Source organism: Sinocyclocheilus rhinocerous, unplaced genomic scaffold (genome assembly GCF_001515625.1).
Source record: "Sinocyclocheilus rhinocerous isolate Xijiao unplaced genomic scaffold, SAMN03320098_v1.1 scaffold1638, whole genome shotgun sequence".
Lineage (NCBI taxonomy): Eukaryota > Metazoa > Chordata > Actinopteri > Cypriniformes > Cyprinidae > Sinocyclocheilus > Sinocyclocheilus rhinocerous.
Window position 1 is genome coordinate 40,117 of NW_015630982.1, and position 17,363 is coordinate 57,479.

Genomic DNA, 17,363 nt, shown 5'->3' on the forward strand with positions numbered 1-17,363 from the left:
CGTGAAGAATCCGGAAGCTGATGAGATGTTCAAACAAAGCGCCTGTCGCGGATGCTCAAAGTGAGCGCACAGATTGAGAGGGGCGGGGACCCTCTGCCGCTCCCGGACTGTTTGCAAGGGTCATTTAGCATAGCGATCTTGTAAATATTGGGGAATTTAGCCAGCTATAAAATCCGGGGAGGAGGCGGCATGGGGCGAGAGGATGCAAGCCTCGAATTAACAGATCCTGCGTTTCAGGAAGTGCAATGGTGTGTTAAATTAAATGCAGCTGGTGAAAAAGCAGGGCATATATTTTATTTTAAACGATGAAAGATTGAGAGTTATTATTTTTATTTTTAGCTTCTTTTTTTTTAAAGCCCACTATTCATCAATGACATTCCCTTAAAGGGTTTATATATTTTAAAAGTGGTTGAATAATTAACAAGAATCAATCTTAAAATTATAACAATACCCCGATAACAGAATATTTGATGCTTTTGTTGGTGATGACAAAATCCTGTTAAAGGGCGAAATCCAAAGGCGAAAGCAAAGACACGTATCGTTTGTGCAGCGCAAAATTAATATAAATGGGCTAATTAATATTTTTTATAATTATAACGTGTACAACATTTACAGTCCGGCTAAATCCAAAATCTCCGGGTAACATGAAACAATTCTAGTACCAAATTAAAGTAGCCTACTAAATATATAAAAATATTTTCAGCTAAAAACCTATTAACTCGAAGAAAATGGGTTAGCCTAAAAAGTTTTCCTTATAAGACAGGAACGGTGAACCAATCCATCTAAACAAACGCTGAAAGAAAGGGGCTTCTAAAACGATCGATTGTTTAATTAAAGATGCTGAAGCCTGTCAACCAGCAGAATGATGAACTCAGAAATGTGACTTACAGCGGAGCTGAATGTGTTTTAATGAAGCGCTCTGTAATTGCATTTGCATCCTGACGGACGCGGTCTGACACGTTGAAGTTAAATATGTAACCGACTTTGGATTAACATTTCACACGTTTAATGCACGCTGTCGGGAGAAGAAATCCATAGTCCATCAGACAACGAATTTCTGCCAGAGCTAAAAACATATCGACTAGGCAAACTCAACATTTTTAAATGAAAAATACGTATATGATTTTAAATAGTTCAGATGGTTGAATAAACTTAAGATGGACCTTGTCTTCGAGTAAGACTATGTACAATTGCTGTAAAGGAATTTGTTGCTCCACATCCGAGAGAGAGAAAAAAAAATGTATAGGGCGCGTCAACACATGAAGTGCAGTAGATGTCAAACAAAGACGCTAGTACCTAGCAGCAGTTTGAAAGCCCAGCAAAACCTCAAAGATCACACAAGGCATTTTTCCCCTCGCATTCGTAAGTGTGTGGACCTCTTCATGTCGACATCTAACAACCGTTTATTCTTTGTATCCTATAAGCACAAATAAAGAGTGAGAACTGAATGTAGTAAAAAGCAAAATGAAAATATTAAGGTCTAAATAAACAGCTGAGGTGAAAACTTTTTTTTTTTACTTTTCTTTTTTTTTCTTTTTAACTTCTAAGACAGAGAGAAAAGGACTAACCTATGTCCCTGGATTTATGAAATGTTGATATTTCTCAGAGGAAAGTTTCTACACAGCTTGTAAACCAACTAGCACAGATAAGTGTACAGTATTTACAGCCTTACGTTGCACTTTTTAAGCTCTAAACCATTACATGAACATCAAGTTTTGTTAACACATACTACAGATAGAAAATAATTTAATGCCATGGTGAAGCCTTCTACCAAGGAAAGCTAAGTGTCAAAAGCACACTTTAAAACACTCATACAGATTCACTCTGCTGATAAAACAGAAAATAACATAAAAACGAAGTAACTGTTAATATTTCCACTTGTTTTTTCGAGCAAGGTTATAATCACTAATAAATAAGCTCCATAAAACTATAACATGTTGTACATTGTACAAAAAAAGCATGTTCTTTTCAAACTCGTCTTCATAAAGTCTTCATGGCAAGCAAAAGCTGATAGTTTTTTTTCTTCTTGCTTTTCATTCTTTCTTTCATGGACACATATATGGGAGCATGTGTGTGCCAGTTTAAGAGTGTATATTTGTTCATGAGCGCAACAAAAACTATTCTCTAGTTGGTCACTATCTCCTTGTCCTCCATGAAGCGTGTGAAGCGGAAGTGAGTCCCGTTCTCGGTGTTGGCCATTTTCTCTAGGCCAGCCAGAGCAGGATTGGGCTCAGAGTTATGCAGCTTTTCCATGCTGCCTGTCAAGCCTCCGATCGGAGAACTGCCCCCGTTGCCCACACTCCCTGACAGTGGAGGGGGCAGGCCTCCATTCTGGATCACAGAGATCTCGTTGGTCTTCATGGCCAGGCCGTTAGAGAAAGCAGCAGCATACTGATTCCAGAAGCTGGTTGGGTCTCCGTTTCCAGCCCTACCAGTTAGGTCCTTTTGGAAGAGCTCAGGGAACTTTACAGGGTTTGTGCCCAGGAAAGCCATGGGACCATCTACTGAAAGCCTGCGACCACGCCGTGCAGGAGCACTGTTCCACATGTGGGTACCCATATGCACCTAGTGAGAGAGAGAGAGAGAGAGAGAGAAGGAAGTGGAAGCAAAGTGATTAAAGAGTATAAAAACAAAGAAGCAGTCGAGCTACAATGTTTAAAATTTGGAAACATTAAAATGAATAACACATGAGATGATGCAATGGAAAAAGAGGACCAGTATAATAATTAGTATTAAAATAGGCCCACTGGAAGCAGCATTTGTCTAATTATTAAAACAAGGTTAAAATGTTGTAAAGTTCACTCAGTGAGAATGGTGGTCTGCATATAAAACAAAGGGCCTGTGGTAGACGTGTGTTCTGAGAAAATTGCACTGTCCACTTTCATTGTGCTGGACAGTATTGTATCTGACAGTTGCCCCCAGTTCACCCTTGAAGCATGCAACACATTCAGGAATGTTCAAAAAATAACCATTTTTAATTGTCGCAACACTTAGTGTAGCATTGAACATATGAGGTGTAAATTTTCTCATCTTTATGCTACTTTTGCTATTTTCAAAGCTCAGAAATGATTTATTGATCCCCATTCCCAATTTATATGACAATGTTTTCAAACTGATAGTGTTTAATGCATTGCAAATTCATTATTCATTTTTTATATAAATACTTTATGCAGTGAAATCAGACATTTGAAAATTAATTTTCAATTTCATACTTCGCTAAAAGAGTACCTACTTATTTATTCAGAGGGAAATTTATAGTTTGATTAGGGCTGTGCAAAAAATCAAATGCGATTTTCATGCGCACCTCGTCAGTAAAGCCGGTTCTGTGATTAGTAGTAAATCTCCAGCACGTGCTTTCAGATAGAGCGGCATTTAATACACAGAGCCGTAAATCACTGACAAGCTACGCAAAATCACATTCAAAAGCTTGTCAGTGACCTACGGCTCTGTGTAGTAAATGCCGCTCCATCTGAAAGCATGTACATTCAAAATTGCAGGCGATTCATTGCCGATTTTTAACGCGATTTTGTGTAGCTTGTCAGTGAAATACGGCTCTGTGTAGTAAATGCCGCTCCATCTGAAAGCATGTGCGGGAAATTTACTACTAATCACAGAACTGGCTTTACTGACGAGATACGCATGAAAATCGCATTCGATTATTTGCACAGCCCTAAGTTTGATATTTACATTTCTTCCTGAAAATTATGCCTATTGCGAGTCACATTTCACACAAATTAGTGCAATCACATATCCATATAAAACCCCCAGGATTCTGTTTATCTGTGTGCTTGGCCTTTTTATTTATTGCGATCAAAGATAAACTCTGGAAAAATAGTTAGCGTGCCACTGCTAAGGGTGGTTACCGCTGGTAACTGTGGTTAAGGCCTGTTAAGTGAAGCATTCTTGGCTTTGTTCTACCAATTTCAAGTTCAGGTTTCAGCCCAGTATTCATATTAATTGGATGACTCAACATTTCCACTTCCTCTTTATTATTTCTGTATAATTTCTTTATAATTGTATACTTTCTGTATAATTTCTTTATGCATGCTTGTGCTTTTCACTTTCCCGCCTTATTATTCACAAAGCATTCTACTTATTTTCCCTCATCAATACTTGTTTATATGATCAATCCCTATTTTGGCTGACTTTTCACAAACATGAATAGCAAAATAACATCAAGTAAAAAGTTCAAATAACGTATTTCATAAAAAAACAGAGAAAATAATTTTCTTCTTATATACAGCAGTAATTACCTTGAGATTTCCTTTGGTGGTAAATGCTCGTCCACAGATTGTGCAAGCAAAGGGCTTCTCTCCCGTATGGGTTCTCTCGTGGATTTGCAGGGCACTGGAGGAGGAGAATGTCTTCCCACAAGTGTTACAGTAGTGCTGCTTAGGCGTCCTCCGTGGTGGGGTGGCCGAAAGTACTGGAGAGGTGGAAGCAGATGAGGTCACCAGTGCTGGGGGCAAGTCTTTTACTTCAGGTTGAAGGCCATGCAGAAAGCCATTGACCTCAGCCTTCATCATTGAGGACAAGGGTCCAACAGATAGAAGCGATGGAGTTGGGCTGGAGGCAAGACTGGTGTTAGGCTCAAAGAGCTGGGAGGGCAAATCTCGCATCTGGTGGGTCAGCATATGTTGCTTCAAGTTCCCCTTGGTGGAAAAGCCCCGGTTGCATGCTGTGCAAATGAACGGTCTCTCTTTGGTATGGCTTCGGTAATGGATGTCCAAGGCACTCTGGCAGGCAAACATTTTGCCACAGATGTCACATGCTGTATTCTTCAAGGTGCCTCGCTCACGGAAGGGGAAAAGCATGCTAAGAGGATCTTTTGATGAGTTAATTGAAGTAAGATCCAGAGCTCCAGGACTGTGAGAATGAGACTGCATGAGACCCGCACTAATGTAGTCCAATGACAATGCCCTCTGCTGCCGGTCCTCCAGACTAGGAGACTTTTGCTGTTGGATAGTACCATTAGAGGGTGATGGAGCTTGCATGGAAGAGGTAGATTCAGAGACAGCTGGACTTCCGGCACTTTGGCTTTCGATGTCGCCTCCAAGAGAAGAGGAGTCATTTGTGAGTCTGTCTCCTTCCATTACTCCGTTCTCCATTAATTTCCCTTGGTCACACTGCACTTCTTCTTCTGCTCCCTGATTGGCACTCTTCTCCTGGCTCTCCATGCCTAATGACTCCTGTGGAGTAGGGGATGAACAGAGGCTGTCTTGAGATGCATCAACTGACTTTGGTGTGTCTGGAATGCTGCTGTCTGGTCCATCCTCGATTGCTTCCATGTTTTCATCAGAGAAGTTTTCAAGATCATCAAAGTTTCTTTCATCGAATGAGCCAGCATCGGATCCCATGGATTCTGGATAGTTGTCAGGAAGAGGGGTGTTAGGGATCTGACCACCCATATGCATGCGAATGTGCTGCTGAAGTATCACAGCGTTTGTGAACTTCTTCTGGCAAATAGGACAAGAATGCTGGACCCTCAGTGGCGGCATAGCTCGATGGACGCTGTAATGAGTCTTGAGGTTGCCCTTGGTGGTGAAGGCACGACCACACACTTTACATCTGAAAGGCCTCTCCCCGGTGTGTGTGCGGTAGTGCATTTTGAGTGCACTCTGGCAGCTAAGAACACGGTGGCAAATAACGCACTCATTAGGGTCTGTCACTTTCCTGTCGATGTTCTCAACGAGTTGCTGAAGCTTAGATGTTTCTGAACCTTGGAGAGGATCAAGGAGACCTCCGAAAGGAAACTTAGCTTTGAACTGTTCTGACATCAGGGGCATGAGTGGATTAGTGGCCATGGGAGGGCTGTTGGAGGTGGTGTACTCAATGGTACCCTCCACTGCAGAGCTCATGTTTGTCGTTAGACTGGATGAATGGTTGTTTTCTTCAACTTTTTCATATGAGGTAGGCAGGGTTGTGCTCTCCCCTTCTTCCAACACATTATCTGTGTTCCTCATAAGTGCATCAGCAGGACCTGAGTCGCTTTTAGTAGAATGAGAAGGGCTGCTTATAGCCATTGAGCTATTATCTTCCTTCTTGATGAATGGAGGCAGGCTTGGTATAGTTGGTGGAAGTAACATGCCAACAGAAGATGTCAGAGTAGACAGAACAGGTTTACTATCGAGCCAGCTAGTCACTGGCTTCTCGGGAGGCATAGACATACCATAGGGAATGCCAGTACTCGTAGGAATATTGTCTAGATGTTCTGGTACAGGATATGGGTTCATCTGAATGTGTGGATACTTCTCTTTATGACGCTGAAAATGAACCTTCAAGTTACCGCGGGTGGAAAAGCGGTTGCCACATATGTTGCATTTGTATGGCCTCTCACCTGTGTGAGAACGTAAGTGAATCTGCAAAGCACTGTCACTACCAAACACCTTGCCACAAAACCTGCACTTATGCTTGAAAAATGTATCCTCAGAGCTACTCTTCGGTTCAAAAGAAGAGACATTAGGTGGCTTGCCTTTTCTTTGCTGAGCAAGTGCAGCCAGTGAGTTGAGATCCTCAACTGTGGTACCGACACTGGGCAGTGCACTGGAAAATATTGGGTTGCCTGGTGGGGGCTGAGGTAGAAGGGTATTAGCCACAGGATTCAATAGGCTTCCCATTGTAAAGGCTGGTGTGGATGACTTCGCCAGTGATGGATTTCCCAACTGAGGATGCAAGCTTCCTGCATTACCTGGCCTCTTGTCTGAAGGTGGGGCATTAACTGTAGCTGGCCCTGCTGCTCCAAGGTTTTGAGATGACTCTCCCACACTGGAATTGTTCTGAGGTAGCTGCACAACATTAGTCATCTGTTTCAAACTGCTAATGCTTGCAGACTGGCTAGCTATGCTCTGTGCTAACCCTGCAGCAGCTGCCAACTGTTGAGACAAATGGGAACTAAGAGTGGTTAGTGGGCTAGTACCTGAACCTAAAGTCACAGGGGAAGAACTAGGTGGTGCTTGGAGCTCAGGTGACTGTGAGGCTAGCAGAAGAATCTGGTGACGAATCTGCTCGATGAGCTGTAGCTGATGGATCTGCTGCTGCTGTAGGGCCAAAAGCTGCTCCATGAGGGCTGGCACAGCCACTCTTTGCCCTCCCGCTGCTCTGGTCTCTTGAGAGAACTGGGCCACTGCCACTTTGGTGCTCTGTAGGTTTTCAATAATGACGTTGCTGTTGATCATGGAAAAATTACCCAGCTCAGTCAAGTTACCCAGCTGAGGTAGTGAGGCAGAGATGACAGAGTTCCCCAGATTGGACCCAGTGCTGCCCAGAGCTCCATGGCTGCTTCCAACGCCACTGAGTGGGCTGCCACCTGCCATACGTCTTCCATCATGATGGGGTGCAGAGACTCCTGACATCTCAGTGTCCATGGCCTCCTCTTTGTCAAGTACGTTCTGCTCCAAAAGGTCGGTCAACTCTGCTTGATCTGTGTTATTAGTTGTATCATTCATCTGCTCATCAGGATTATGAGGAGAGGAGCCTGGGGAGAAGGTTCCGGAAGGAGACACTGGATTTTCATTCACAATTAGAACTAATTGATTCTTAGTGCAATTCTTCTGGTGTTGTTCAAGATCCGATAGTTCAAAGAACTCTGCGCAACATCTACTGCAGACATGGGCACCCGAGTCTTTACAGGGGGAGTCGTCCGGTTTGGTCTCTGTGTCCCCTGCAGAGGAAAATAAGAGGGGGGAACAGGGGGATTAGTGATTAGAGATGTTTTGTATCTGAAGAAGCAGCTTTATCTGTGCAAATTCTTTTGTTGTTAATCCTCTGTTAATCAGTTTAATGCTTATCCCCCTCATACGTTCAAAAAACAACCATCTAAAAAGAAACAAATACCAAATAACACCAAGAAAGTGGCCTCCACACTATGTAGAGCTATGATGAAATAGGATAAGAAAAGAGACAAAATCAATAGCACTTTTACAATATTGCTTAAAAGTGATCTTTGAAGATGTGTATCAAAGTCCCATCAATTCAACCACCTTAGGTAATCATTTTCTTCAGATAATCCATCAAAACATAAAAATACTATGAACTGAGAACAATGGGCCCTAATTAAATTTCATAGAGGGCCATTGATTTCCAATATTTCATACTCCTCAATGTCTACATGTCCACTAGGCACAAATCAACCATTTGAAGGACTTATTAGACTTTCAATTTGCTGTCAACTTTGCTCATTTTCAACCAACTGCAGGCATCTTGGACAGGTTATCCCTGTCACTAAACTAATTTGTATCCAGTCAGCCTGCAATCAGGATCTGACAGGAACAAGTAAGCCTTTGGCATTCAGATTGCTACGCACTCTGCAGGAGCACAGAAATTCACTCATACCAGTATAAGCATGAATGAAGTAATTGCATGATCATCTTAATACAGAGAGTGGTTTTAAAATGATTTGGAATACTAAATAATTATTCAATCAGTAGGAACATTTGTAACTAGTTTTAGGTGATCGTTTATGCAGCGTTATCAATGCAAGCATTTGAATACAAAATAAATAAATAAATAAATAAAAAGTAAACAATTACTGAACATTTGGCTAAGCAAGAAACTCTTTGCTTGATTAAACAAGTGTAAGTTTAAGTGTACAGTAGTAATATCACATGCCAGAACACATGCTGAATTTTTATTTAATTTATACAGTGGAACAGGTTGGGACTTTTTCTTGAAAATTAACCATAAGCATTTGCAAAAGAAAGGGAGAAAAACTGTTCAGTTCCCTCCCTCCCAGCCCTTTTAGGGCTGTGGCCTTTCTCCAGTTTCCTCATTCTTTCTCACCCCACCTCCTCTCTTTTTGTCCCTCAAAAATCATGCTGTTTAACATACAAGTTGATTTACAAATTGCAATTCTCTATGAGTCCCACTCATTGTGGGGCTTCGCTCTCAACATTTTCATCATCGTGGAGATTCATTTGCAAATGAACCCCTGCAAGAAGTGTGTCCCAGCCCTGTGGAGAGACAGGATGGCTCCCCATTGTTCCCCAGCATGGGAGTGTCAGAGCAGGGGAGAGGGGCAAGGGCCCAGTCTGCTCATCACGGCTGACTCTAAAGCAGATCCTGTTTAATTCAGAGATTATCTTCCCCCTGTGTCTCTCTGAGCTGGAACATCAGATAACATTAAAGTTGCCATGACAGTAAAGCCGTGTCTCACACAAACGATGTGTTGCCCAGATGGGAAAAAGTCGACTTTTTTGATGAAAAAGTTTTAATATTAAAAGTCTGTTGAGGTGAGGCTAATGAAAGGGGAAAAGTGAATATAGTGAGGGGGTAGTTAAGAAGATCACTTGAGTAGAAATTAAGAATTGATGTGTAAATCATATCATACTGCTTATTAGAACAAATTATTTTTCAAATATAATATAATATATGATAAAATATAGTAATATATATATATGATATTATTTAAAATAATAATAACAAAAATGCACACTAACTGTCTGTTTTTATTTACAGTCATATAATATAATGACAATTCAGTCCAAAAATGAAACCACTTAAATTTATTCATTGCAACCTGTTGAAGATCTTTGTTTTTGGTCAGCAAATTTTAGTCAATTCATCTGATCACAAAATAAAAATACTAACAAAATCTTTTTTCTCTCTTCCTCAGTAAATATGTACCGCAAGAGACTTACTAAAATATGAACATCAGCAAGTCTTTGGAAATAATAAAAAAAAAAAAAATTGAGGGGAAAAAAACAATGTAACTTTTGAATATGTATTTGTATCCTTGCAAATGCATATTCAAAAGTTATATCACTGTGTACTATTCAAATTCAAACCTATAATTATTGATTTCAATATAATATTTAGAGATTTAAACAGCACCTTGTTTTCTTAGAAAATACACAAGTTGATTTACAAATTGCAATTCTCTATGAGTCCCACTCATTGTGGGGCTTCGCTCTCAACATTTTCATCATCGTGGAGATTCATTTGCAAATGAACCCCTGCAAGAAGTGTGTCCCAGCCCTGTGGAGAGACAGGATGGCTCCCCATTGTTCCCCAGCATGGGAGTGTCAGAGCAGGGGAGAGGGGCAAGGGCCCAGTCTGCTCATCACGGCTGACTCTAAAGCAGATCCTGTTTAATTCAGAGATTATCTTCCCCCTGTGTCTCTCTGAGCTGGAACATCAGATAACATTAAAGTTGCCATGACAGTAAAGCCGTGTCTCACACAAACGATGTGTTGTCCAGACGAGAAAAAGTCAACTTTTTTGATGAAAAAGTTTTAATATTAAAAGTCTGTTGAGGTGAGGATAATGAAAGGGGAAAAGTGAATATAGTGAGGGGGTAGTTAAGAAGATCACTTGAGTAGAAATTAAGAATTGATGTGTAAATCATATCATACTGCTTATTAGAACAAATTATTTTTCAAATATAATATAATATATGATAAAATATAGTAATATATATATATGATATTATTTAAAATAATAATAACAAAAATGCACACTAACTGTCTGTTTTTATTTACAGTCATATAATATAATGACAATTCAGTCCAAAAATGAAACCACTTAAATTTATTCATTGCAACCTGTTGAAGATCTTTGTTTTTGGTCAGCAAATTTTAGTCAATTCATCTGATCACAAAATAAAAATACTAACAAAATCTTTTTTCTCTCTTCCTCAGTAAATATGTACCGCAAGAGACTTACTAAAATATGAACATCAGCAAGTCTTTGGAAATAATAAAAAAAAAAAAAATTGAGGGGAAAAAAACAATGTAACTTTTGAATATGTATTTGTATCCTTGCAAATGCATATTCAAAAGTTATATCACTGTGTACTATTCAAATTCAAACCTATAATTATTGATTTCAATATAATATTTAGAGATTTAAACAGCACCTTGTTTTCTTAGAAAATACATATTCTAGAAGGTAGACATTTAAACTATTAATCTCCAAAAAATGATTTGACAATCATCAAATGACATGTGAAGTATGAAATCAATTCTTATGACTTATCTGTCTAAAGAGACATTCTGACACAACCTCTGACCTGTAAATAAAGCACGCGCTTTATTCTGCATGCAAACACTGGTACAAATCTAATAAATAAAATTAATTAATTAAAAAAAAAACATCTGCGTGCCCAAAAATAAATAAAATAGCATTTGAACAAATAAATGAATAAATTTGCATTTTAAATAATTATTTTCAGTCTAAAAAAAAAACAAGATAAGCAAACTGAAATGAATTTTCTCAACTAGAAAAGCATTAATAGTTGAGAATTTAATTATACTCAAACAACAATGTGCAATGGGCAGCTTACAAAGCCAGATGTGTGTCTATACGTAGTCACTCTAAAGTACATGGAAAGCAAGAAACGACGCTAGTTTGTGAAAGCTATTGTACACTGTGCACGGCTGTGTGCTGAGCTGTAGATTAGTGAGGCAGAGCTAGTTTTGATGAGAACAGTTCTATACAGTGAGATGGATTTGGGTCATCGTCAGCATGCTACAGAGCAGGTCAACAATCTCATCCCAAGCAAATCAAGACAGAAAAAAAGAGAGAATTGGTGATGTGGTAAGTAAAAAAAGAAAAAAGAATGACTAGAAAAAAAGAGAGGATAAACATACATGATAATAATTTGTAATGTCTACGTTACTTTTCTCAGCTGCAGGCGCCTTGCTAGTTGTGACTTCGAAGAGTGAGTTACCGTTCACTCAGAACCTCCTTGTGTGTCCCTTACTATCTTCCACCCGCCCTCAACTTTCCTGCTTTCACTTAGCGTCCCTCCCTCACTTTCTCTCTCAAGCCATAGAAAACTTCCTACTGAACACTAGATGGTGTGCCTGGGAAAGGCTTCTCTGCTGGTCACCGAGCCCTCATCCTCAATTCTTATGACTTGCTCTTAAAAGGACGAGTGTGAGAGGAGACTTGAGAATTTTTTATTTTTTTTTAAATCAGACGTTGAAGCCACTTCCAAAACTTTCACTACATAAACACTGACAAAATGACGACATTACAAAATCCCTGTTGTTTGCGATGCTTGTGTGTGTTTTGGGGGGGGGGGGGGGGGTTAGCGTCCCTCCCTCACTTTCTCTCTCAAGCCATAGAAAACGTCCTACTGAACACTAGATGGTGTGGCTGGGAAAGGCTTCTCTGCTGGTCACCGAGCCCTCATCCTCAATTCTTATGACATGCTCTTAAAAGGATGAGTGCGATAGGGGACTAGAGAGAAAATAAAAAATAAAATACATCGAATCTACTTCCAAAACTTCCAAAAAAAATGACAAGATACAAAATCCCTGTTGTTTGTGATGCTTGTGTGTGTGTTTTGGAGGGGGGACCTCCCTGACAATCTCTCTGGGTGGATGTGTGGCAAATTTGCTGAGGTGAAAGGGGAAAGCAGCCACATTGATCTCAATCCACATCACCCCCCACCTCCTCAACCACACACACACACACACACACACACACCAGAAAAAAAAGTAAGAGTCCCTGTTTGGCTGGCTATAGCACAGCATGGTGGAGGTCAGAGACATGGTACACATGAACAAACCGTGACCTGATCTCTCCTCGCCTCCCCACAGAGGAAGCCTGGCAAAGGTTAAAAAAGCTCTACATCCCACCCTCAGTGACAGGCAACAGGGACAGACTCCTCACCTCAGTCTAGCCGTAATACTGCTTTCTAATACCTCACACAGGCAGCAAAGCATAGGGGGGGAATTAGCCTCTCTGCTTTTTCTCAAGTGAGAAGACACCAAGGAAGTTTATCTGTATTTATCAAGACCTGGTTTAAACCAAAGTTTAAGGAAAAAAGTTACCAAGCAATGCTTAAGTCATGAAGACAGCAATACATTTCTGAACTGACATAGTCTACAGGTTATGCCTTTTCCTCCTGCTTTGAATGAGCTGTATTTGGCGGAAATGTGAACTTGGTCAGCTGACAGCGGTTGACAAACACTGCCATTCACGTCTTTATTAAATTGAAAAGGGAACATCCAGCTATGCCATGATTTTGAAAATCTGTTTTCTTTTCCGTTTCTGAAATTCTAGCAGTAATCACATAAAATGTACCTATGAATGAAATTTACCTTCGGAAGTCAGTCGCCAAACAACTGCTTATGTAAATCTGGGCCTGTTCTCGTATTCATTTTTAATAACAACGAGCTGATTTCTGTATTTCGTTCTCTACGAAATTAAAAGGGAATAGGCTATGTTAATATAAGGGGATGTAGGCTAGGCTACTTAGTATTGCATCTCAACACACAGAACCGCGAAAATCAGTATTAAAAAAAAACATAGGCTATAACAAGGGGGAAAAAACGATTAGGCATATCACTGATATATTTTCTGTTCTTATAACCAAACATAAACACATTGTAAGTTTAAGGAACGCCTATGAAACTGAAGTTGTGACATCTAAAAGCAACTGGTGTCTATAGCGGCCCATTATCTGCAACGAAAAGCAGTGTATTTTTATTTTATGTATAACCTCAGAAATCAAATGAATTAACGTGAAGAGGAGGAGCGTAAAATAACGTTGCTGTTTACTGCAATATTGAAGAGCTAATAGTCGTGTTGTGCCAGTAATTAATGTTTCTATATGTAAGCTAACATAAAGATTGCCGTAGAACGGTCATTAAATGAACGGTGTGCTATATTTCTATAGCCTACTAACTTTCCCTTTTGCATTAACAGTATACGTAGGTCACTTCTGTTAATTCGTCACATGTTCCACAACGGAATATTGAAAATGGATTTGACTAAAAGCTGAATAAAAAATAAACTGAAGAAAGTTATTTGGATCTAGTTTCGATATGAAACCAAATCCTTACCTCTTCAAAGGTCCCATTCTAATCAGAAACATGATAGCCTACAAAACGCTGAGTTAAGCAAGAGATAGGAGAGTTCCTCCGAAACACCTCGTTTTAAAACGGTTCAAGTAAGACACTTTACTGATCAGGATATTCAGTATGCCCTTTAAATTCTTTTTATAGCTCGATGGGACGTGAGACGGCCTTTGATAAATGCAGTTTAAAAGTAGTAAAACAAGAATAGGCTTAAAATGTGTAGTCAATGACTGTTACAAAACCTAGTCACTGCCTGGCTGACTTCAGAAACAGAAATGTGCAAACACTAAAAACTATCAAATTAAATGACTACATTTAGTAGGAGAGCATTTTAGAAAAAAAAAGAATAATTCATATAGAATTAGGCTTGTTATTGCCTATCGTTATTTTACATGTTCAAAGAAAATAATAATTCTATAATATATTAATACATATTTTGCACTCTTATTTGTAGCTCGAAAAACATGTGTAGTAAATGTACGTTTTAAAAGATGACAAGGCACTGTATGAAAGATGAGTTTGGTCACAGTGTGGGACAGTGTGTGTCCGAAAGCTACATGGCACGGGCTACTAGCAAGTCAGCTCTTGATCATAAAGCTGAATTAAAAGCAAACGAACGAGATGATATATTGGTGTACGTTTTCGATACCCCTCTATTGTATAAGAAGGTTTAGCTAAATTAATATGACGCAAAAAGTTTAAATCATATAAGTGTGAAGTCATAATGGAAAAGCTCGATTACATGAGATTGTGATTTCGTTGTCCGATCGCCCATAACTACATGCTACTCAGTTTGATTGTGCTTACTCTTTACATATTACAGTTTCATAAGAGTTGGAAATACTGGGGGGAAATATTTTTAAGAAAATAAGTTTCACCGACGTCTCCTCCACATTTAAGGTCGCATGACATAATTTTCGATAACGGAGTGAGATAGGCACAGCTGGTCACTGAGATAGCATGGTGTAAAACTATATACAAAAGAAAAAGAATCGTTTCATATTGCTTCTGTCTGGGTTTTGGCGTTGCTGAAGTCTAGAGATGCACTATCCTACAGAAGAGGGGAGGAGGGGGAAAAGCTGAAACCATGCGAATCCCCACTTGTGTGGGCAACTTAAACGGGCCAGAACAAAACTAATTCTATGAGAATTAGTGGTGAATTTTGTAAAATCTTTCATAATAAAATGAAACGCGAACTTCACCTATATTATAGCCTACTTTCCTTCAAAAGTCAGCTTGAGACCAACTTTAAAATAAAAACACACACATGAGAATGGTAGGCTATAAAGGGATTCTGAGAAGAATCACACAGACCTAGATGAAAACGTGGTTTTGTTTTAGCGCAAAGTGATCGTTTCGAGTGGTCTAAAACTTTTCAGCTGTAGCTACTTAATAGACCTCTTACAGCGAGTCCCTTCAGTAGCACAAATATATAAATGTATCAATTCCTTGTCTGAGTTAAAAAAAAAAAAAAAAAACATGGGGGAGGCACACTAAATACGTTAAAACAAAAATAATCATAATAAAAGTAGAAATCGCTTTTGGTAAAAAGTGCAGCGCGAGTTTATGTGTGTAATAAGGGCTTGAACTCACCATTGTGCTCGGTTAGGACCAGCTGCGAGTCGGACTGGAAATGCTGCGGCTTCGCTTGTTTCCTCCGCGACATGCTGGCTCACGCATCAGCCACGAAAGAATAAAAAAATTCTATCAAATCTGCTCAAAATTACGGAAATCGAGCCCATCCACCGCGCATGTGTCCTGTTATGATTATCAATAATGCCTCGCGATTAATCATGGGAGGGGGGTGGAGGGGGGCCTCTGAAAGGCGATTGGCACCTTGCCAGCCCCCTATTCAAATGAAGTCTCTTTAATCAATTAGCCGCTGATTTGCTGGGGACTCTTGTCTCTCTTGCTGCTCCCACCCAATGAGTTGATCCGTGTGGAAGAAAGGCTGGATTTTCCAACTCCCTTTAGATACAGTTTAACCCTTCTTAGCAACCATCTGGTGGCTACGTTAGAGCTTAACTTGGCCACTACAGGAATGTCAATTTCTCTTTCGAAAGACCAACCATATCTTTTGATCTCGCTGGGCATCAAACTGGTGCTCAAAAGTTGCAATTCACCAAAAAGTGTCCGGATGGCCAAACTCTCTGCCAAAGGTCTTCCACAGCCTTTTCCTTAGCTTGACGTTTCAGAGCGTTTCGCGTATCCTCGTTTGTGATTGGCATTAAAGTTGTTGTAATTCAGCCCCTGGATCATTGCAAGCGCACCGTTTCTAACCAAGTCGTTCTTTCCTCAAGGCAACGGTGTTAAAAGTAGGTCGGTCAACGGAGTTTCGTGCGTAATGGCAACTATCGGCGTCTCGAAAGTCCAAAGAATGTATCAAATGTCCCAAATCAGATTCATCTGATTATTGCCGAACGGGATCAGTAACACGTTTTCATCACACGCCGCATTCAGCGAACAAACAAACTTTAAGGGCCCATGCAGAACGGTGAGAAATCCTCAGCCCCACCCCTCTGTTATTCTATTGGTCACTGCTCTGTTCTATCATAACTCGCGCTCTGTGTCCCTCTCAGTCTCGCACCCACCTCTCCTTCCCACTCTCACTCTCTCACCGCGCGACTGAGAGACAGAGGAAGCGCTCGGGCTCCACAGCGAACCGCTTCGGCTATGCGAATGCAACAAACTAGCCTGTTTGAAATTAATTTGGCAAAACAATTTTAGCTTTTTATCTTTCGAGGCGGTGACCGAGAAGACAGTCCTCATCCAATAAATCTTTAGTGCTAAAATTTTAGAAGTCGCACAAAAGTAAAAAGTCTGGAAATCATCAAGAATGTCTTTGGAAACAAGTATATTTAGGAATCGATTTAAGCTGGATTAAAAAAAAAACGAACTCTCTTTAAACAGTTTGCTCTTTTGACGGGGAAATGTGCTATGTCACTTTAACATCTTTTGATTTTTTTTTTTAAATGTGCAATAATCAAAAATTAATTTGGATTAAACATGACAAAAAATAAATTACATATGAAATAAGAGGAAACAATATGACAAATTTAATTTGCTTCAAAATTTTCCCCAAGTGCTATAGCTGATAATGCTAATTAGCTATCTTCTGAAACATTTGCATATTGATTTTTTAAAAGTGAGAATTACATATTTAAAAATTTCAACAGCCTACGTATGCAAAAACACGTTTTATTGATTTCACATGCGTAAAAACTAAATTGACATTATCATTCCAAACGTAGTTATCTGTCCATGTTACTTTACGTTGTTATACAAAATCCTGTCTCATTTGAAACGATTATATTCTAATAATAATAATAATAATAGTTACCATATTTATGAATAGGCAGTGTTTTAAAGAAGAGATATTCCCCTCTGATTGCACTGGAGCGACCTGCAAAGCGGAAGATTTATGCCCTGGAAAAGACAAACGAAGCTATCAGTCTAGCTGATTTTGAGAAATGAAGACAATAACGTTACTATAGGTGATGTCTCGGATGCCATTATTTCTCACTGAATATTTAACGAACTGCTGCCGGCGAGATGGAT

The 17,363-nt window shown here is 39.7% G+C and overlaps 1 protein-coding gene across 1 annotated transcript; it reads right to left on the bottom strand.

The window, feature by feature from the left end:
- Positions 1-1,161: 1,161 nt before the first annotated feature.
- On the bottom strand, positions 1,162-16,308 carry LOC107740841 (sal-like protein 1). Its single transcript, XM_016553365.1, has 4 exons — positions 15,399-16,308; positions 4,254-7,660; positions 1,569-2,565; positions 1,162-1,417 (listed from the first exon to the last, which is right to left on the bottom strand). The coding sequence occupies exons 1-3, from the start codon at positions 15,469-15,471 to the stop codon at positions 2,125-2,127; spliced, it is 3,921 nt and encodes a 1,306-aa protein (XP_016408851.1). The 5' UTR covers positions 15,472-16,308; the 3' UTR covers positions 1,162-1,417; positions 1,569-2,124.
- Positions 16,309-17,363: the final 1,055 nt, after the last annotated feature.